Source organism: Lutra lutra, chromosome 7 (genome assembly GCF_902655055.1).
Source record: "Lutra lutra chromosome 7, mLutLut1.2, whole genome shotgun sequence".
In the NCBI taxonomy this organism is placed as follows: Eukaryota; Metazoa; Chordata; class Mammalia; order Carnivora; family Mustelidae; genus Lutra; species Lutra lutra.
Window position 1 is genome coordinate 62,618,641 of NC_062284.1, and position 21,534 is coordinate 62,640,174.

At 47.3% G+C, this 21,534-nt stretch overlaps 2 protein-coding genes and 1 pseudogene across 10 annotated transcripts in view; 2 read left to right on the forward strand and 1 right to left on the reverse strand.

Moving 5' to 3' along the window:
• The window catches only part of CCNDBP1 (cyclin D1 binding protein 1), a 78,743-nt gene that overhangs the window by 10,973 nt on the left and 46,236 nt on the right, over positions 1-21,534 (forward strand). Inside the window, exon 12 of one of the 9 annotated variants that reach the window (XM_047737252.1) lies at positions 5,540-7,329. The exons of 5 other annotated variants lie outside the window; for them this stretch is intronic. In XM_047737252.1, the coding sequence (XP_047593208.1) occupies positions 5,540-5,609 (70 nt within the window). In that variant the 3' untranslated portion in view covers positions 5,610-7,329. Of the gene's footprint in view, positions 1-1,797; positions 2,587-2,678; positions 2,734-4,974; positions 5,492-5,539; positions 7,330-21,534 lie in introns of those variants that run through there. 3 more of the 9 variants (XM_047737254.1, XM_047737250.1, XM_047737258.1) reach the window with 3 other exon arrangements.
• Positions 815-21,244, reverse strand: EPB42 (erythrocyte membrane protein band 4.2). The gene is made up of 13 exons (XM_047737248.1): positions 21,112-21,244; positions 19,719-19,904; positions 18,671-18,904; positions 15,141-15,259; positions 13,639-13,743; positions 12,583-12,760; positions 12,050-12,188; positions 11,639-11,742; positions 10,668-10,910; positions 7,294-7,590; positions 4,390-4,556; positions 3,163-3,296; positions 815-1,156 (listed from the first exon to the last, which is right to left on the reverse strand). The coding sequence occupies exons 1-13, from the start codon at positions 21,233-21,235 to the stop codon at positions 994-996; spliced, it is 2,193 nt and encodes a 730-aa protein (XP_047593204.1). The 5' UTR covers positions 21,236-21,244; the 3' UTR covers positions 815-993.
• Positions 14,481-15,024, forward strand: LOC125104633 (cytochrome c oxidase subunit 7C, mitochondrial-like; annotated as a pseudogene).

Sequence of the window (21,534 nt, forward strand, 5' to 3'; positions counted from 1 at the left end):
AGACAGAGAGCATGAGCAGAATGGATGGGCAGAGGGAGACACAGGCTCCCCACTGAGCAAGGAGTCCAATATGGGGCTCGATCTTAGGACCCTGGGATTGTGATCTGAGCTGAAGGCAGGTGCTTAACCAACTGAGCCACCCAGGCATCCAACACCTGACTTTATTTAGAGAAGATGACTTCAAAGCTCCATTAAGTGCTTCAGCAGTTACATAATATCATCATTCTTAACATTAAGTCCTTCTAAATGTTATTCCATCCATGCCTCCAAAATTATTTCATAGTATTGAGCTCATTTTGTTAGGTTGCCCACTTTATTGAACAGGTTTGTTTTTCTTAACACATGCTTGTTCTTTTCTACATTACATGTCGTTCCAAATGTAAATACAAAATGTATATACATCAAAAATTTGTAAATGTATAAGAGAGTTTATATGGTTTTAAGGGCCTTTTTAGTTAATCCTTTTGCATTGCCATCATGATTTAATTGTATTTTTGCATTGGTCTAGAAGATCACATATCGGAAAGCAGGGTAAACCTGTATGATGTGCATTCTGGTGACCTGACGTGGTCTGCAGGTCTCCACAATGTCTGATGCCAGTCTTGTTCCTTGCATGGGTGTAACTTATCCCATCTGCCCTTTTGATGTGTCCCCATGGTCTTTTTAGTTCTAATCAGCTACAGTAGTCATTCTTTTGAGCAGTTTGTGTGTACTTGAGTTGAAATTCTTTACGTCAAATGAGTTTTAATTTACTTTTATCAAGCGCCATTCTATACTTCAGAAGGAAATGAAGTAAAACTGAGAGAGTGCCAAAGCAACAAAATACTGTAAATAACAAACAAAAATGATAACTTTGTACAAAAGGAGTACAGTTCTTTTATTTTTATCTCCTTGGGCCTGTTTTCTATATACTTAATAGTTTTCATATTTCTCTAGTGGGCCGAGTTCATGTTATCAATATCAGACTTTAATTAAGGGATACTTAATGGAAGTTTAAGCGGGAAGTTCAGGGGCTTCCACAGTGACGTTTCTGTAGTTGGTTACGTTCTGGAACATATCGCAGTCCATTTCCACAGTGAGCCTCTGGAGCCCCACCTGTGTCGGTGTGAACTGGAATTCAGTGTACAAGATGTTTCCAGGCCATACAGAAGCTAATCTGAAATAAAGGAAAAGGCAGGTGGTAGTTCTGTCCCATTGCTTTGCTAGTCCCAGTGACTCTGATCCTTCCCTGCTTGAAGAGGTGAACTGTGAAGAAATAAACATTTAAGTACTTTGCTGTTGAAACAGGGGAAGTTTTAAGGAGATAGAAGACAGAAGCCTCCCTATGGCAAACAATTGCAGGGTTAAGAAGAGAAACATCCTAATTTAAGGGCTTCCAAGCTGCATCTGTTACTTCTTTTATCGCCTGTAACTGGTCCCTCTCTTGGTAGTAGTACCAGGGTATGTTTGGGAAGGCTGTGGTTTTGGATCCCTCACATTGCTAAGTGCTGTGAGGGTACAGTGGACATATACAGAAGATGTCAGTCTGTTAACAGATGGTGTTTGGCATCCTATCAGCAACCTTCTCATAGTGACTAAGAGAGTAGCACAGATTTCCTTTGAGGAGCTTTCCCCCATGGTTGATCTGGGATACCAGGAAAGTACAATTAAATGTTGACAGTCTCTCCTCTCTCAATCTACTAGCAATAGTGATTCATTGAGTTTTATAAGGCTGAGGCATTGGCTCAATAACCAGAAAACTACCAGGGATTTCATGAGTAGGCACCGTGAACTCTAAACTGTGTACTGTGTTTTCAGCAAAGGATGTGGCAGACACAATGAGAGAAGAAATAATGAAGGAAGATACTTGCAACATCTGAAACCAGCAAAGGACTCATACAGGGAACTCCTACAGATCAACAAGGAGGAGAGGCAGAAACACCAAAAGGAAAGTAGGCAAAGTTAAAAACAAATATTTTAAAGAGGAGGAAACTGAAAAGGCTAATAAACATATGAAGAGTTGCAAATCAAAACAATAATGAGATATTACCTTACTTCCATTTGGAAAAAAGGAAGCTGAGTATGGCCAAGAGTGGAGAAAAGTGGAGAAATGATAGGAATATAGAAATTCCTGTACTGCTGGAGGGGATGTGGACTTCTGCAGTCATTGTGCAGACAAGTCTGATAGTACCTGGTCAAACCAGATCCTGTGATGCACATTCCTTCCTCCCCGACCAGAGTTTCAAGCTAGTATATAAGAAGACGTATGAGGCTGTTTATTGCAATAATATTTGTGATGTTTGAGAGCTGGAGGCTCTCTGGGTGCCCATCCCAGAGTGGCATGGTAGGAAGTACGGATGTACCAAATGAAACCTTATGTTGCCAGAGCAGTGGGCTTAATACATGTGGATGAAACTCCAAAACAGCTCATTAGTTGTCATTAGTAGAATGCAGCTCTTTGGCCATACCAAGAGGCAGCCTGAGCTTTCTGGGATATTTTCTAGTACTCAGACCTAACTCCTTGCCTGCAATTACCAGCAATACCAAACCTCTTCTGCATGACCAGGGCAGCAATCGGGGTCAGGTGGATGCCCGTGGGGCACTTCCTCACTCCTGTCTTCCAGGAGGAGGGAGGCCCTAATCTTTCAGTTCTGCTTCTAGAGGGTATTTTTTTTAAGATTTTATTTATTTTTTGATAGAGATCACAAGTAGGCAGAGAGGCAGGCAGAGAGAGAGAGGAGGAAGCAGGCTCCATGCTGAGCAGAGAGCCTGATGCGGAACTTGATCCCAGGACCCTGGGATCCTGACCCGAGCTGAAGACCGAGGCTTTAACCCACTGAGCCACCCAGGTGCCCCTAGAAGGTACTTTTTTTCTATCTCTATGAACACAGCAAAAAGACAGTCATTAATCTTGGATCCCTGCCTTTCTAACAAGTAGAGTTGTTTCACTGAGATGAGAAGCTTGCAATCTCTCTCTCTCTCTCTTAAAATATTTTATTTATTTGAGAGAGCACAAGAAAGGGTGGGTGGGGTGAGGGGGAGAAGGAGAAGCAGGCTCCCCATTGAGCAGGGAGCCCAGATGCAGGACTCCATCCCAGGATCCCAAGATCATGACCTGAGCTGAAGGCAGATGTTTAACCAACTGAGCCACCCAGGTGTCCCGAGAAGCTTGTGGTCTCTTACCTATACCTCCTCTCTCTATGAATGAGGCCCCTTCCAAAGAGGGAGATCACACAGTCCTTCAAGGGAGCATCTAGGAAGTTATGGAGCTGGACTGAAGCCTTAAGAAGTTGATATTGCTCTGCTGTCTCTGGCATCTGTGGGAAGAGGCAAAACCTGGAGTGGATGCCATGAGCACAGGGCTGCACTTACTGCTTCCCCTCCTAGGCATCCTCCCTGTACTCTCCTCAGTTACTCTCTTGTCTCTGCCATCCACACCCAAACTCCACACCTGACTTCTTTACCCTTCTCTCTGGTCTTCCTGAATTGATACTTACCCTTGCCTTGATTCACCTGTGGCCATCTCTGGTAGTTTCTCTCCTCTACCTAGAAACCTTGGAGGGGTTCCCATTGTCTTCAGAATTCAGCGTTGGTAGGCATACAGAACCCTTCGTGGTCTGACCCTAATCCCCTTCTCCAGCCTTATCTGTTCTTCCCTTGACTAAATGACATCCCAGCACCCCCCTCAGACTCCCTTTACTGGGGCCTCTCTGCTCAGTGTTTGGCCTGCAGTGGCCTTCCTCAACTTCTGCACTAAAGCTTACCTATTTTTCAAGGCCAGGCATAAATGCCTCCTTCTAGTAAGTCTTCCTCAAACCCACCAGCTGAAATTAATCCCCTTACTTAACTTATGTCACAGTGACTTCATACCTCTATTGAAGCACTTACATAAAAGACCTAACATTGTGCCTCCTTTACTTAACTATAATATACACTCATTGAGGGCTGGGACCAGATCACATTCATTTTGGTCAGGGTAGACATGTGGAAAGAGGACTAGATCAAGAGCCATAAGCCTCTGAAACATCCCATTTTCATGATCATGGTATGATAATCTCCAGGATTGTTTCCTCATCTGAATAATGGGAATGGTTCCACTTCACAGGGTTTTTGTATTAAAGAAGGTGAAAATACATTGGCATATGTATAAAGTGCTAAATAAATATAGGCTAGTATTATTCAAGAATGGAGGCAGCAAGTGGAGAGGCCCTGCTTTTTAAAATCTTTATGGAACCAAAAAAAGAAGTTGGAAGATGTAGACCTTAACCATCTCTTTCAAGAGAAGGAGCTCTCAACCTAACATTTTCTGGTAATCCTAGAGCATGGTTGTTTGCCCTAAAGCTTGAGGGGCTCTGATTCCTTCTGAAACAGGAGCAAATGAGAGTAACTTGGGGAAGGACTGGTGCCTACCTCAATGGTAAGGTGTGGTCTACAAATGACGATGTCTTCCTGAGCAAAGCAGCTAAGGCTGAACTCAGAGTGCGTTGCCGTGGCCATGACAGTGAGTCTGAGGAAGCTGTTCTCTGGTGGGCTTTGCTCAAAATAGGAGAAAGACAGGTTGCTGGTGATTGAGTCAGCTGAAACACAAAACAGGCAGAGTCAGTGCAAATCATGGGTGTGTGTGCCCTGGCAACAGGCAATATTACACATAGTGCAAAGGAATCAGTATCTTACTGAAGTCAGAAAGATGCCTCATTTCTCACAGCAATTTCAAACTGGAACTCCGTCAAGATCCCACCACCTACCGCCATCACTGCCTCCTCCAACACTCTTGCCAGACCACCTTAGCGTGACTGTGGAAGGCCCCTGCAGACTAGAGCAAGTTAAGCTCTCTGGCCTCAGATTCCTTTTCTAATAATAACGCCTACCTGGTGGGTGGCTTGTGTTAAATTGAGATACTGAGTGCTTATCTCAGACTCTGCCACACAGTTGTTGCTGAATATATGCTTACTTCCTTCCTTCTTATTCTCTGCTGCTTCTGTTTCCCTTTTGCAGAGAAAATGAAGCCATCCCTTATTGTCTAGGAATCTTCTCAAGCTCATGTTCCTAGTCCCTACCTGTAGACTAGTCATCTACCCCTGCTTCCTGCTACCACCTCCAGGAAGATGAGATGTCCTCCCTCCCCAAGTCAGACCCTCCACTCTGAACGTCTCTGCCCCATTTTGACCCCACCACTGTCTGCTGTGTAACTTTTGGGCAAATTATGTAACCTTTATGTGTCTTGATCTCCTCATCTGTAAAGTGGGGATAATAATGGCTGCTGCCTCAGAAGGTTGTTGTAAGGATAAGTGCGATGATGCATATGGAACACTTAACACTGTGTTTACCAAAAGTAACTACAGTTATTCTAGTTGCCTCTTAGTCCCCCAAGGGTTGCACCATCAGTTATAACCCATCTTTCCTGAGGCTTCAGTCTTTCCCTCTCTGTTGATTATTTTCCTCAGTGTATAAGCAGATTCTGCTCTCTGATCTTAAATAAACAAAAAAATGCCCTCGCTCTACCCAGTGTCCCTGGCTGACCACCACTCAGCCTGTCTCCTTTTTCTGTCTGTTCTTCCAGGAAGGACTGCATACTATGTCTTGCTTCCTCAGCTCTTCATCTGTTTAGCCCCCAGGAAGCTGGCCTTTGACGTCCCTTCTCAGTAAGACCACTCCCTCAGTGTCTGCTTTTCAGCCTTAACATCTCATGGCCACTCTGCTGCCCCTCTGGTTGCTCCTTCCTCTCTTTGACTTCTCTGTTTCCCTTATTCCCTGCTCTTTCCCTGCCTGCCCCCTACATGCTGGTGCTGCCTGGGTTCCCCTTTCACCCTCTTCTCTTCTCACAGCTTTTCTTCCACCCCCAGGAACTCATCAATGCCCTGACTCTTGGCAGCCCTCTCTGTGCGGGGATTCCCACCTCTGGTCTCCAATCCAGGCCTTTATTTTGAATACCAGGTTTAGGTGTCTAGCCATCTACTGGCCATCTCTGTTTGGATGTTTCATGGGCTTTCAAACCCAACATGCCACAAACAGAACTCATCATCCTTCTCCCCATACGTGCTCTCCCCCATTTTTCCTGTTCTAGAGAGGAAGCAACCCTCTCACCACCCCCCACACACATATTCACAAGTCCAGTCTATCCTACCTCTTTAATATGTCTTCATTGGAAGTGCTGCTAGTCTAATTTGTCCTTCATGCCTTGACCGTTATAAAACCTTCCAACCTCTGATCCAGTGGTTGTCAACATTAGATGCACATTAGAATCATACAGCGTTATAAAACAGTCCCAATGCCAGGCTACACAACAAAATCAATTATATTAGACTCTGGCAGTGAGGCCCAGGCAGCAGTATTTTTAAAGTTCCCCAGGTGACTCAACATATAGCCAAGGGTGAGAGTCATTATTCTAATGGGACCTCTTCCATTCCACTCAGACAAAAGTTTTTTTTTTTTCAAATGGATTTCTGATCGCCTAGGCCCCTCTAGTTCACATTTCCCCCAGCTTCCCACTGCCCAAAGAACAAAACTCAAACTCCTTGGCATGACATACAAGTCCCTGCATGATCCAGACTCTGCCTCCCTCAAAAAGGTAAAACAGTGAAGAGATTGGAGGCAGGGGAGCTGGTTAGGAAGCTGTTGAAATAATGTAGACAAGCTCCAGTCCACTGATTCTCTCTTATCTGCACATTGGAATCACTCAATGAATTTAAACAGTTTTTGATGTTTGGGTTCAACCCTGGGGTTTCCAATTTAATCGATCTGGGATACAGGCTGAGCATCAAACTTCCCCAGGTGATTCTGATAGGCCGCAAAGTTTGAGAGCAACTGCTCTAGTCCAGGGACTTTCAACCCTCGGATAACATGGGGAGCTTTTAAAAAGTACCAATGCCTGGACCCTATCCCAGACCAATGAAGTAGGACTTTGGGGGAGGAGGAAGAACCTGTGCACATGTTCTTCCCTGTGCCTTGAATATTCGTAACTTACTTTTTGGCTCTCACTGCCCTTCCTATTCATCCTTTCAGACCCAGTGCAGTCTGCTTTACCTGGGAACAGCCTGCTGTATCCTGGGTGAGATGCTCCCCTGCCATTGTACTCTGTTGACCTTATCAAACACTTCTTTAACTGCTACCATTGTCTGTTTCCTTATCTGACTGTAATCGGAATTGTGGGGGCTTTGGTCTCTGTGAAGCTCAATAAATATGTGTTGAACAGCAGAGAAACAGGGCACATTAGGGGCTAGAAGCCACCTCTTCAGACCTTCAGGGGTGCCCTTAGGCTGCTGCCTGTCAGGGTGGAAGCTGGAGTTTGGGGATCTCGGGGGGCCATAAAATTACCCTTGGGACTGAGCATAAGGGACTGCTTCCTCTTCCAGAGCTCAGCAGCAAGGATGCCATTGTAGTATATTGCCTGCAAGGCAGATGTCAGCTGCACTGCCTTCTCCTGGTCACTGAAGTTAACCAGTTTCACTGAGTACTGGGCTTCCCCTCCCAGGTTTAGGGAACAGGGTACTTCTAAGAATATGTGTAGAAGCTCAGCAGTCTTGAGACTGGGAGGATGGATGCCACTGTCTTTTTCATGTCGCATTCTCTCTTCCTGGACTTTCTCCAGCACCTCTTTTTCTTGAAGAGATCCTGAAGAATAGAGGAGATAAAGCAGGCCTCTTATCTAGAGGGTATAGACTGTTCTAATAAAAGTCCAAGATTAAGATTCATTTACCCGCTGCCACTCAAAAGCCAAAATCACAAGAGCTCTGTAACCCTCTAAAGCCACATTTAGCTTAAAAAAAAAAAAAAAAAAAAGTCTGTCTTAATGTGAGACATGAAACCACAAAAGAGTCCTAGAACACAGGTAGTAACTTCTTTGACATGGGCCATAGCAACTTCTTTCTAGATATGTCTCCTGAGGCAAGAGAAAAGCAAAAATAAACTATTGGGGGCACCTGAGTGGCTCATTGGGTTAAAGCCTCTGCCTTCGGCTCAGGTCATGATCTCAGGGTCCTGGGATTGAGCCCTGCATCAGGCTCTCTGCTCAGCAGGGACCCTGCTTCCCTTCCTCTCTCTCTGCCTGCCTCTCTGCCTACTTGTGCTCTCTGTCAAATAAATAAATCTTTAAAAAATTTATTTGGACTACACCAAAATAAAAATCTTCTGCATAGCAAAGGAAACAAACAACAGAACTAAAGACAGCCTACAGAATGGGAGAAGATATGTGCAAATGACATGTCTGATACAGGGTACTATTCAAAATAAAGAATCTATAAAGCTCATCATCTGGGGTGCCTGGGTGGCTCAGTGGGTTAAGCCGCTGCCTTCGGCTCAGGTCATGATCTCAGGGTCCTGGGATCGAGTCCCACATCGGGCTCTCTGCTCAGCAAGAAGCCTGCTTCCCTCTCTCTCTCTCTCTCTGCCTTCCTCTCCGTCTACTTGTGATCTCTCTCTGTCAAATAAATAAATAAAATCTTTAAAAAAAAAAAAAGCTCATCATCCCCCAAATGAATAATCCAATTTTTAAAAAGGGCAGAAGACATGCACAGACATTTCTCCAAAGAGGACATACAGATGGCCAACAGACACACAAAAAGATGCTCAACATCACTCATCATCAGAGAATGCAAATCAAAACTACAGTGAGATATTGCCTCACACCTGTCAGAATGGCTAAAATAACCAAGAAGCAACAGGTTTTGGTGAGGTTGTGGAGAAAGGGGAGCCCTCTTGCACTGTTGGTGGGAATGCAAATGGGTTCCGCTCCTCTGGAAAACAGTACGGAAGTTCCTCAAAAAGTTAAAAATAGAACTACCCTGCAATCCAGCAATTGCACTGGTAGGTACTTACCCAAAGAATACAAAATACTAATTCAAAGGTATGCATGCTCCCGGATGTTTATAGCAGCATCTACAACTAGTCAGATTATGGAGGCAGCCCAAGTGTTCATCAACTGATGAATGAATAAGAAGATCACACACACACACGAGTATTATTCAGTGATTAAAAAGAATGAAATCTTGCAATTTGCAACACTATGGTTGGAGCTAGAGTGTATTATGCTAAGTGAAATAAGTCAGTCGCAGAAAGACAGATACCATATGACTTCACTCATATGTAGAATTTAAGAAACAAATGAGCAAAGGGGGAAAAAGAGAGGCAAACCAAGAAACAGACTCAACTATAGAGAACAAACTGTTGGTTAACAGAAGGAAGGTAGGTGGGGAGATGGGTGATGGGGATTAAGGATTGCACTTGTCATCATGAGCGTTGGGTGATGTATGAAAGTGTTGAATCATATTATACACCTGAAACTAATATTACACTGTATGTTAACCAACTGTAATTAATATAAAAAACTTGGGGCGCCTGGGTGGCTAAGTGGGTTTAAAACCTCTGCTTTTGGCTCAGGTCATGATCCCAGGGTCCTGGAATCGAGCCCCGCATCGGGTTCTCTGCTCAGCAGGGAGCCTGCTTCTCTCTCTCTCTCTCTCTCTCTCTCTCTCTGCCTGCCTCTCTGCCTACTTGTGATCTCTGTCTGTCAAATAAATAAATAAAATCTTAAAAAAAAAAAACAAACTTAAGGGGTGCCTGGGTGGCTCAGTGGGTTAAAGCCTCTGCCTTTGGCTCAGGTCATGATCCCAGGGTCCTGGGATCGAGCCCCAAATCAGGCTCTCTGCTCAGGGGGGAGCCTGCTTCCCTTCCTCTCTCTCTCTCTCTGCCAGCACTCTGCCTACTTGTGATCTCTGTCTGTCAAATAAATAAAACAAAAATCTTTAAAATATATGTATAACTTAAAAAAAAAAAAGTCTGCATTGGGCAGATCCACCACAGATAAAGCGTGTCTCTTCCAGGTCATTCCCGTTCTTCAGGTGTTATGCATTTGCCCCTTGAATGGTGAGAGAGCAAGCTTTTGGACAAGCCATGCTAACTCTGAGGACAGGTCTGCAGGGACTCACACCTTCCTACGTGAAGAGTTGACTTACTTCAAGGGCAGTGGGGGCCATGGAATGTTCTAGAGCGGGGGAGTAACATCATTTTGTGTCTTTCGTGGAAACTAAGTTGGAAAGGGAGCGATAATGGAGAGACTGGACCCAGGGGGTTCCAGTTAGGAGGCTGTTACAGTGCTGCAGACAAGAACTGTTGAGGCCCTGAATTTTCTATAAGCAGTCAGGAAAGAGGTGAGGAAACAGATGTGAGAGTAATATGGGGCAGTGAAGGAGGGAGAGTTGAGGAGAGTGCAAGCCTTCTTGTTTGGATAAATAGGTGACAGTGGTGCCATTAATCACTATGGAGAAAGGAACAGATTTGCGGTGCTGGAAGAGAGGGTGAGAAGGAGAGAGGGAGAACATCTTCTGGCAGCTGGAGTTGGTATTAGTGTGTTGTTTTATAGTAGTGGTTTTCAACTGGGGGTAATTTTGCCCCCCAGGGGACATTTAGAAACACCTGGAGACCTTTTTGGTTGTCACAGCCCGTTGTGGGGTGCTGGCCTCTAGTGGATGCAACCTGAAAATGCTGCTGAACATCCTGTGATGCACAGCCCCCCACAATGGAGAGTTATCTGGCCCCAAATGCTGATAGGATCAAATGGGGTTACAAAATCCTATTTTATATGATGGGGAGAAGACTGTGAGTCTCTCTGGCCTGCGTCTTCCTGACCCATCCCTTCCCCTCTGTTGGCGTTTCAGGTGCTGAGAAGCCTGGGGCCCTCCCCTGCCCAGTACCTTCAGGATACTTGTAGTTCTGAGTGATGTCCTCACAGCGGTTGCTGCCCACACCCTTGGTGCTAATGTTGTTGCCAACATACTTAGTGTTGGAGTTAGTCAGCTCCAGTGCGCCGTCCTCCCGACACTTCCAGACCACACACGACGCATTTACTGCAGCAAAAAGGTCTGATACTCCAGGGGTCAGGCTTAGTGTCCCCTCCTTGACTGCTTTGACAGGGGTCAGATCACAGGACCCCAGGACTGAGAGAGAAAAAGTTCAGTGAGCCAGAGGAACTGTACCCAGACCTTCTTTGAATCAGAGCTGTATAACCTCAGTCCCTATCCTATACCCTATTTTCCCTTCCCGTAGATCAAGGTCAGAGGTGGGCACTAGGCAGAGTTTCTGGAAGGGCACTGTGGTAGTGAAATTCACAATTATTTAGTGAGAGTACTTTTTGGTCATGGCTTATGGCAGGAGACCTCTCAGAAACTGGGCAGGTAGAACCTCAGAGGAATGTAGTAAAGCCGAGTTCCTTAGCCAGCTCTACTATGGATATGATAAGAATAGGTCACCTTTATTGAGTGCTTCCTTCATGCCAGGCTCTGTTACTGTTCTGCTGCTGAGGAAGGAAGAGCAGTCCTTGTATGGCTCCTGGAGATTTCTTCTCACAGGCCCCTAACCCAGCACATCCACCAGCTATCTTAAGGCCTTTTACCCTCCACTGAAACTCTGCTCCCTCACCCATTGCTCTGAGATAGGACAAGTCTCCTCATGCCCTTGGGCCTAGATGGCTAACACCTTTGTTCCCTTGAGCCTGCTTCAGGCTTCAGGTGAGCATTCTGTTGGCCACTATCACTCCTTCTACTTCTCCTGTTTTAGAAGACACAGACCCCCTTTGGACCTCCTGCTGCTCCTGTTTTTGAGGGACTTTTTGCTTGCACAGCTTTGTGTAGCCCAGGATGGTAGTGGGTCTACCCCCAGCTGTTACCTCCACCTCCACTGGAAACACATGGGTACAGAATCTGCCATCCATCATAACCTGGGGGCAAAGCAGGCCGGGTCATCCAGCACTCCGTGGAAGTCTGGAAGATCCTGAAGGTACCAAAGGAGTAATTCAAGTGAGGAAGAAAGTGGTCCTAAAGAGGACTAGACATGGCAGAGTCATTATTGCCATGGGGATGGGAGGAGTCTGTAAAAGTGGCTGCAACACTTCCAGGGTTGGGGGAGGTGTGGGGAGGTGCATGCCACGACCAACCATCAGCATCCTGGCTACAAGAGTCTTGAGGGCCTCCTCTCAGTGCTAGGGTCACTCAGAGTGTGGGGGTGTTGTCATGAGGTTATACCATGTGGGTTTGGAACCCTTCTATATCTGGGACCTCATCCTGCTTGGGCTTCTCACCAGATTCTGCCTCCTTGGCCTTCTCCATTCTGAAGGCCCTCCTCATTGTAGTATTCATCCACCAACAAGCGTCCGCCGGTTCCCTGGGCTGAGGTGAACGTGGTAATGACACGGGCAGGGATTCCCAGGCATCGCAGCACTGTGTGGAAGGGGCCAGAGAGTCAGAGGGTGCCAGAGAGGCCTGTGTATGTATAGCTAGTGTTTTCAGTGTCTCCTCTGGGAAGGCACGATCTTAAATGCCACCTGACACTGTGGAAAGAGGAAGGACGCAGGCACCTGGCAGGTAGGACTGACACACACACGCAGGGTACATGGAGGCCGAGAGATGAGAAACTGAAAGTGTATGCAGCAGGCAGAGTCTACAGCAGGGCAAGGCTTGCACAATGTACAATAGAGCACCGGGGTTTGCTGTCCTGGAGCACGGGGAGGGAAAGTTTCAGGGCAAAAGCATGGGGAAACCCAAAAGGCAGGGTGGACACACCGTACAGTAGCCAAGGTGACCCAGGAGTGTGGCAGGCAAACCAGCTCTGTACCTGTGCAGGCAACTGCGGCGAACACCCAGGCCTGACTGTCGTACACAGGTCGCCCTTGGCCTGTGACCCACTGCCGCAGGATGGGCACACTGCCCCGGCGCTTGCTTAGCAAGGCCCCTTCCTGGGCAGTGGCGGCCTTTGTTGGGGGCAGGACACTCTTCTCCTTGAGAGCATGCAGCTGTTTGTGGAAATGAGCACATGTTATGTGGGGCCCAGGACAGAACAGCCTCTGGAGGAGGGGCGGGGAGGAAGGAGGGCTTAGACCACCTGTTTCAGAATCGCCTGGATTCTCCTGGGCATCACCCTACCCATTGGCTTATAATCTCTAGGAGTGGGGCCTGGGAAATTCTCCTTTCTCTCTAGCCCTCTGGAAGCCAGGGGTTCGTGGACCACATTGGCAAGCAAAGTTCACATCCTAAGAAGAGCAAGAGAGCTGCCTCTCACTGGGGGCTGGTTTCACTGCTCCCTCACTTGCCTGACCCTGATTTCTTTGAGGGCATGCACTTGGGGCCTCAAGGCCCACTTATCCCAAGCTTCCTCCTCCTCACAGGTTAACCTTGTCTTTGTCCACCTCTTCAGAGGGGAGTCCAGAGGCATGAGCAGAAATGAGGAAATCACAATTCCTCTGAAAGGACATTTAGGGACAGTAGGAAGCACCAAACTACCTTCATGGTCTGTATATTCTTAGGAATAATTTAGAAATGAAAACAAATGACCGCTTGAACAGCATACACTGGGCAAGTTAGACCCTATCCCCTCCCTCCCATGGACCTAAGCTTGCAGGTTGGGCTGATGGGAGGAGGAAAAGGAAGGAGGAGTGCTCTGAGGAAATCCGGGCCAGTTTTAGTCCTCCTGGCTTGTGTCCCAAGGGATGACACTTCCCTTTGCTTTTCTCTCCCTTGTGGATACTACTGTCCTCCCTCCTCACTGAGACTATCTCTGGGAACTGGCCCCCACATCCTAGGAGGAAGGTACCATTTGTGATTTGAAGATTTCCAGGGCCGTAAATGTAGGCAGCTCGAGCAGAGGGCTCCCCTCCCTCCCCAACTCACTTACCAAGGCACCCAAAATACGGGCCACATGCTCAGGGTTGCCCCACTCCTCCACCTGCTTGTCCACACTCAGTAAGCGGAGGCTGAGGTTGATGACACTGCTCTCAAACTGTAAGGAGCACACAGGACCATGATGAAGACCTCCAGGTTGGGTACTCATCCCCTCACCATCACCTCAGACTTCTTCCAGACCAGGTTCCACTCCTTCCGGCCTTGCCTTCTTGTCTCTCATGGGAGTTACGGCTTTTCCCTCCCTCCCACCATCCCCCCTGGTCCCTGAGTCCACGCAGTCCCATCCTTTGTCTGTTCTGTTGTCTGACTTTCCCAACAGGGCGGGAGCCCTTGAGGACCAGAGCTGTATCGTTTCATTTCTGTCATTTGCCATTTCATGTGCTCCCACATCTCTCCTTCTAGGACTGACCCACATGGGGAGGAGACCCAAGACAGCTCTTGCTCTTGAGGAATCCACATTTAGGAGCAGAGAGGGTCATGTAGGCACTTAGACTATGGATCTCAGGAACACGGCCAGTGTTCTAGGAAAGATGTCAGCCCAGAGCAGAAGGCATAGTGAGAAGAGTCACTCTTATCTTTGGGGGCTGAGGAAAACATTCTGATGTTCTTAAAAGATGGGTAAGAATTTTCTGGGGTGATAAAGGAGGGAAGGTATATTCATATACCTTCATATTCAGTCATATTCAGCCTGTTTGATCAGGGGATGGCCAGAAGCTGGTGGATGGGGTGGCTCTTGAGGAAAGGAAAGCAGTGGCCTGGCTCTGAAGGGCCTTAGGGGTCAAGCCAGGGCATTTACTTTTTATCCTGTAGACAGTGGGGATTTAACAGAGGGTTGATCTGCTGTGGCCTTTAGGAAGATAGCTCTGGAAGCTGTGGAGGCTGGTCTGACATGGCCCTGAGGAAAGAGAGGCACGACATGGTGGAAATGGCCAAAAGAAGCCTCACTGACACACCAGGAAACAAGGTTGTGAGAAAAGGAGGATTCTGTGTGGCGCCACCATTTTGTCCATCTTGGGTCTCTGCGCCTTTCACAGAACTTCCAAGAGCGCTATGCTGGGATACAGCATCTGGAGGTTCACAACCTCTGTGGTCTATAGGAGCCACTGTGAGGAGGGCCCAGGGAAAGATTTGCCATTTTCAGTGGAAAACAAGCAGCATTTACTAGTTAGGATGACTATATACTTGGATCTGGCTTTCCTTTACCTTATTTTGTAGTAAGAAACTAACTGCTTAAGAAATAAGGTGTTTAAATTAATCCATTAAACAGACGTGGAAGAGAGCATTTTGAGAGGTGCAGTCTCTTTGAAAAATGGATCAAACTCGAGTTCAACATACTCAATATGTTTGTAAATAAACTTACGGCATGAATCCTTAAAAAGAAGAAGAAAAGAAATGGCCTCATTACCTAATAGGCTTTTGGATCTGCCAGCTCTGTCTGGTCTGAACACTGAAGGTTATGGGGCAATCACTGCCCTTCCTCAGAGGTCCCCATACCTGGCCAAAGTCCCAGGGCTCTGCATGGAAGCACTCAGCCGTACCCAGGTAGATGAGGCCGTTCTGGTTCAACACGTACTCCCTGCGTTGAGACTCCTTCTTCAGGAATACTGCATCCTCTGGTGAAAAGCAGGCAGGGATGAGGGCCTGTGGGGAGCTAGGCCTGCCCTCCACAGCTAGGTCTCTGCCCTCCCTGCCCAATCCAGGTTTGGCTGCTGGCCTTCCCTTTAGCTCTGGGTGTGATGAAGACTGGGGAGGAATTCCCCTTTCTCACTGACCCCACTGGGACCCAGAGTCTTCTCTGATGCAGAGTGGGGACAGGGGTCAGAGTCTTAGGGGTCAGCCAAGGTGGCCTACATGGTCAACCATACAGACGGGAACAAGTCAAGCTTAAAAAGCCTACTGGTGGGGACGCCTGGGTGGCTCAGTGGGTTAAGCCGCTGCCTTCGGCTCAGGTCATGATCTCAGGGTCCTGGGATCGAGTCCCGCATTGGGTTCTCTGCTCGGCAGAGATCCTGCTTCCCTCTCTCTCTCTGCCTGCCTCTCCATCTACTTGTGATCTCTTCCTGTCAAATAAATAAATAAAATCTTAAAAAAAAAAAAAAAAAAAGCCTACTGGTGGGGCGTCTGGGTGGCTCAGTGGGTTAAAGCCTCTGCCTTCAGCTCAGGTCATGATCCCAGGGTCCTGGGATAGAGCCCCACATCGGGCTCTCTGCTCAGCGGGGAGCCCGCTTCCTCCTCTCTCTCTCTCTGCCTGCCTCACTGCCTACCTGTGATCTCTATCTGTCAAAAAAAAAAAAAAAAAAAAAATCTTTAAAAAAAAAAAAAACCTACTGGTTACCAGAAGACATGGGCAGCCAGAGTGATTTTGGCCCAAGAGAGTTTGGCAACAGCCCTGGGAACTTCCCAGTGGGCCTGTTAGATCTCACAAGTTCAAGTAAAAAAGAAAAAAAAAAAAGCATTTCAGGTGTGCTTGGCTGGCTCAGTGGGTAAAGCATGCAACTCTTGATCTTGGAGTTATAAATTGGAGCCCCACATTGGGCATAGAGATTATTTAAAAATAAAATGTTAAAAAAACTTTTAAATGGTGTTTCAGAAAAAAAACAAAACTATTAAACATAGGTTGACAGAAGTGAGCAGAAAGGAAGAGGAGTATACGGTAAGACAGGGTCAAAGAGAACCGAAGAGCTGGGCGAAGTAGAAGCTAGTGGAAGCCCTGGGGGCGTCCAAGTGGGTCTGAGACTCCCACAGTCTCTCCTGCTTCTCCTGCTGCCTTCCTCAAAGGGTCAGGCTGGGGTTCATGAGGAGGATGGTGGGCTTTAAGGAGGACACTCTAGGAAGCCAGGAGCGTCAGGGAGACCTGCTCTGTTTGCCAACTATCTCTCTCTGCACGTGTTGCTGGGTGGGGTAGGGGAGGAGGGTGCTTAGGCTGGTTCCTGGGGACTAATAAGAGAAGAGGCTTTCCAGATTTTCCCTCCAGGCATCTGCTGGGAAGAGGGTACGGTATGCAAAACAACAGAAGGGTAGGATATTAAAAATTAGGAAGCCCTGAAAAACCTGAGGCCTAAAATCATAGAACCATGTGCCTGAGGATCCCTTGACTCCTGTCCCTCCATCTTGAGTACTCGCTATGAAATCACTTCAAACTGAGGTCCTGGGCCCCAGGCTCTGCAGGGCTCTGGGAGGTACCTTACCAGAGCACAGGTTGCATCATCCTCCCCTTTCCCTCCAGGGTGTGGCCCCCTTTTATAAAGTTCTCTGCTTTTGAATAGGACTTTACTAATAGGATGTAAAATTTCCTTTTGAGTGCAGAAGGCTCCATCTCTAAGTATGCTAAAATGGGACTTGTCCTGGACAATCTGAAAATCTCTTAATCACCTCTCAGATGAGCAGAGCCCATCACTCACCCCTGCCAACACAGACATCTCCACAGGGATTCACGTAGAGAGGCCTTCCCCAGGCAGGTCAAACCAAGCCTAGAGGCAAGAAACCTGGCATGGAGTCAAGGCTAAGAGTTCCCACTGAACTGAGCACAGTTTCAGAACTGTCTTTGCTGTGTCTTTGCTCTGGCATGAGGGCCTAGCTCTGGTTGTGGGCTCAAGTCAGTGAGGCAGGTACACTAGGACTTCAACTTTGGAGGGAAGTATGTCAAGAGCCATGGGTCCTCCCGCAGCTGAAGGGGCCCTTACTCCACATTTACCCACATGGGGCAGCTGCCCCTGAATGGACACTCGTTTCCCTCTATTGCTTTACCTGCTCATCCCCTTGGATCAGGAAATAAGAGCCTGAACTGAGGATAGGCAGGGCTACCTGAAGGAGGGGGATTGGAGAACCCCACCCTGTGCAAGAAAAGTGGAGAGAGGGAGCCCACTGGGTTTCAGATGCTACAAAGAAAGGGAGTTAGGAACTGGCTGGAAAAACCCGGGAAGATTTTCTCTGCTTCCCTGTTTCATTTTGTCTCCAGCCCTGCCTTATGAGGGCCGCTTCAGGCTGGCAGTGAAACTCCTGAAAGAAAAAGGCTCTGTGCTTGTTGTCTGGGTAGTGAGGACAGGAAAGCTGGTTGAAATTTTTTCCCATCCCCCCAAGAAACCCTTCAGGGAGACCGGAGGATTAAGGTGGGGGGGTGTGGCAGATTTAAAAAGGAAAGACAGACTCAACCTTCAGAATGGAAAGGAAGAGGAGATGCCCTCCTCATGTTTGGGACATGTCAACCACCTCCGATGATTTTTTTAGATGAAATAGCCCTAATAGCCAAGGTTGGGCTTTGCCAAGAGGTGGCCACTGGTTGGGCTGCAGGAGGTCACCTGACCTCAGGAAAGCCCACCCTTAGTTATAGGCCCCTAGCTGTTTCATTTGCCACTCTAGTGAATATTTAGATCAATGTGGAGAGGACCCAGTAGCCAGTAGTAATAGAACATAAAAGTGGAGAGAAGCAAGACAACCAAACAGGGCAGATTTATTGTAGAGCTGGTGAAGCTGAAGCTTTGGGCCCTTCACTTGCACAGACCACTTTAGGCCTCAGCAATTCAAACTTTTGTGTTCTTTTCCTTAAATTATACAAATAGACCTCAGGTCCTGTAAAACCTGGATTCACCCTGGACGCGGACTATGGGAACCCAGGGGAGAAACAAAGAAGCCCATTCCTCAGGTTGCATCCATTCCCGAACCACTTTCCAGTTCTTGGCCCCTGTGCTATCACAATAAAGAGTAGCTCTGCCAGGATCATCTCAGTGAGTCTCAGCTCCTGTGACCAAAGAGCCCGACCTGGCACCAGGGTTTGGTGGTGAGATAAGCCTTTGCTTTCAGTGGGAGGCCCCAGGCTGCTTGTGCCAAGGGTGACACTGACACAGGTCCTGTGTCTGAGAGGCCATTCAGCCAGGGAGCAGGTACCACAGTAACTGAATGCTGGTGTTATCCTGAGGGGGAGCTGCCCACTGGGGCCTGGGGCAGTCACTTCCTTCTAGAGCTGTGCCCCAGCTCTGAGGCCGGGAGTCCCTGTGCAGCCCAGTCTGGTTCAGGTCCAAACTCACCTCGAGCCCAAGGGTTAAAGAGCAGTATGAACTGGCCTAGGTGGAGTTGCTTCTTGCCCAAGACCTGCAACAGGAGCGAGTAATGGCCAATGATGGCATCTGCGGGCGCGGTCACAGAGATGGCCCAGGACTGGTCATTTCTGTCTTCCACTGCCGCATTCCACCACTTCTGGTCCCCCAGACGGGAAATTGGGAATATAGCTTGGGTCTTGTTGGCCTTGGAAGGATGCTCTCCTGCAGTAATACACAGAGATGAGTTGGTCATTTGAACCTTTTGGTCACAACTCAGAGTAATAAAGTCAAGTATCACAAAGTTGGAACAGGTGAAAACTGGTTTTCGATGAGAATGGAAGCAGCCCATCCAGTAATGGGAGGCAGTAAAGGGTGCAGGGAGAGCACAAGTTCTCTGTGCTCATCGACTTACATCTAGAAAAAGGTCCATAGGGTATAAAGTGGGCATAGTGGTATGCCTTCTTCGTAGGGCGGATGTGAAGTCTTAATGCGATACTGCATGTAAAGTCCTTGGCCCAATATCTGACATGCAGTACCAATTCAAAAAATAGTAGTGATTAAGTGTTACCGTAAGCCTAGATTAGATCCATTCAGGCTTTCTACAAAACTGATATATTTGTAACCGAAAGGAACCACTTAGTGATAATGATGTTCAGCAACTTCTGAATCATAATAAATTATTTTTAAAAAGATTTATTTACCTGTTTTAGAGAGAAAGCAGGGGGAGGGAAGAGGGGGAGAGAGAGTCCTCAAGCAGACTTCCCATTGAGTGCGGGGCCACACAAGGGCCTCAATCCCAGGACCTGAGATCATGACCTGAGCCAAAAGCAAGAGTTGGCCACTTAACCAACTGAGCCACCCAGGTGCCCCAATACACACTATTTTTTAGACATGTTATCTATCTCATCCTCACCACAGCCTTCTCAGGTTGATAGGACTTCTTGAGTCTCAGGTACAGTGGGGGCCATTTGCCCCTTTGTTCCCTGAGGGGGTGCTAGAGGAAGAAGCTCTCCAGTCCTAGGTCTGCCCTACTCACCAGTTTGTGCAATGAGGGCTACCTTCTTCAGGTTGGATGTAAATGCATAGACTGGAGCCTGGAAGTGCAGGATGATGGTGAAGGGCTGTCCTCTCCTCACAATGAGATGCTGGGAGCTGATGGCCTTGGTGTGGTGCTCCTCATTGTTTTTTGCTGCCTGGAAGTCACAGTTCTTGATCCCCAGAGCTGTGGTGGAAAAGGAAAGTCACGGAGACGAGGTAAATGTGACAACTCTAGTAAAAGCAGAGACCCTGGAGTCAGAGTTAAACTGAGGTTCAAATCCTTGGATCAACTTACATACTAGCTGTGCCACCTAAAGCAAGTAACTTAACCCCATGAACCTCAGTTTCCTCTTCCTTAGAATAATCATCCTTCTCTGCAGAGTTGGAGAAATGAAATGAGTTAATGTATTAATACAGTTAGCACAGTGTCAGACATGTAGGAAGTCCCATTCAATGAGACTTTTACTATATTATTAATAAGAACGATGCTTGCCCTCATTGTTGACCTTCTTTTCTGGTCCCTATCCAAAACAATAGATAAAACCTGGAATTTTGCTTACCACTACTTCTGTCTTCTTCAAACACAGTCAGATAATTTTTAAAGCTGGTTTTGAAATCACTGAGCTGATTCTCTTGTTTTATAGACAGGAAGAGTGAGGCCCAGAGAGTTAGAACCAACTCACCTGAGATCATACTTGGCTCTTTCACCTAAAGGCTCACCAAACCCACGGCCTCCTGCAGCCCAGAAGAACTTTCCAAGGAGGGGGCCTGAGAGTATTATGACAGCCTATCAAGCAGTTCTCATTTTATAATAAGTCTTGCAAATATACAAACAGACTTATGCAGAGGCTCCTGAGCTTTCTGTGTCCTCTGGTTCTACCTATTATCTTGCTTGTTGTTGGCCTCTGTACCTTGAATTTGGATTCCCTGACTCTTACCTCCCCTTCTTTCCAACTTGGCTTTGAGGCTATAATGCCCTCACGCTTTGCCAGGATTATCTCCTGTGTGTATCACAATCCAGTAAGAATAATCATGTTGTAATGCCATGAATCCATGTTAACTGTCATCATCGTCTTCACAACTATGACCACCGATTTACCACCAACAACCAACCGTATTGCCACACCTAGCAGTCACCTAGCAGCTAGCATCCTACACACCTACACACCACACACCCCACACCTAGCAGCTACCATCACCACAGCACCCACTACCACTCCCAACACAGCCCCACCCACCATCACGTCCACCACCAGCAGCACCTACCACCACCTCCACCAGTCACACCACCATAACCTCCACCACCATCCTACTTCTCTTAATGAAAACACGTTATGATGGAGGAGCTACTGAGAGTTAAGTAAGCCCCATGGAGAAGTGGCTTGGCTCACCCTGTCCCATGGCTATAGGCTGCTCTTCTCCACTCGACCACAGAAAATGCCTGTCTTGAACTGTTGCTCCGTGCTTCTGCCTTTCTGAATCTGTCCCGAGAGAAAATGATGGTGGTACTCTCATTGGCTTAAGAATCTATAACGGTGGAGTGTCCTCCCACTCCTCCTGTGAGCTCCCACATATGTTTCTCTTTTTTCTTTCTCTCTCCCCACTGGTATCTCTTGGGCCAGCTGCTGGGAGTTGCCCTTTTTCTTTTTATCTCTTATGCCGGGCTGGAGTGAAGGGTGGAATGGGGGAAGATCTGCCAGCTAGAAGCTGAGAGGACACTTATAAGCCTGTCACTTCAGTGGTCTCAAGAGACCCTCAGAGATGTTACCTGGACAATGCTGGAAGACTCTGGAAGAAATGACTCCATAAATAGG

Coding starts and splice junctions, on each gene's coding strand:
- EPB42 (XM_047737248.1), bottom strand. CDS start 21,235: ATGAGAGTACCACCATCATTTTCTCTCGGGACAGATTCAGAAAGGCAG. Junction 13,744..15,140: donor AGCCCTGGGACTTTGGCCAG/GTATGGGGACCT, acceptor TGCTCCTTACAG/TTTGAGAGCAGTGTCATCAA. Junction 10,911..11,638: donor TGTTTCCAGTGGAGGTGGAG/GTAACAGCTGGG, acceptor TTTCTCTCTCAG/TCCTGGGGTCCTGTGATCTG.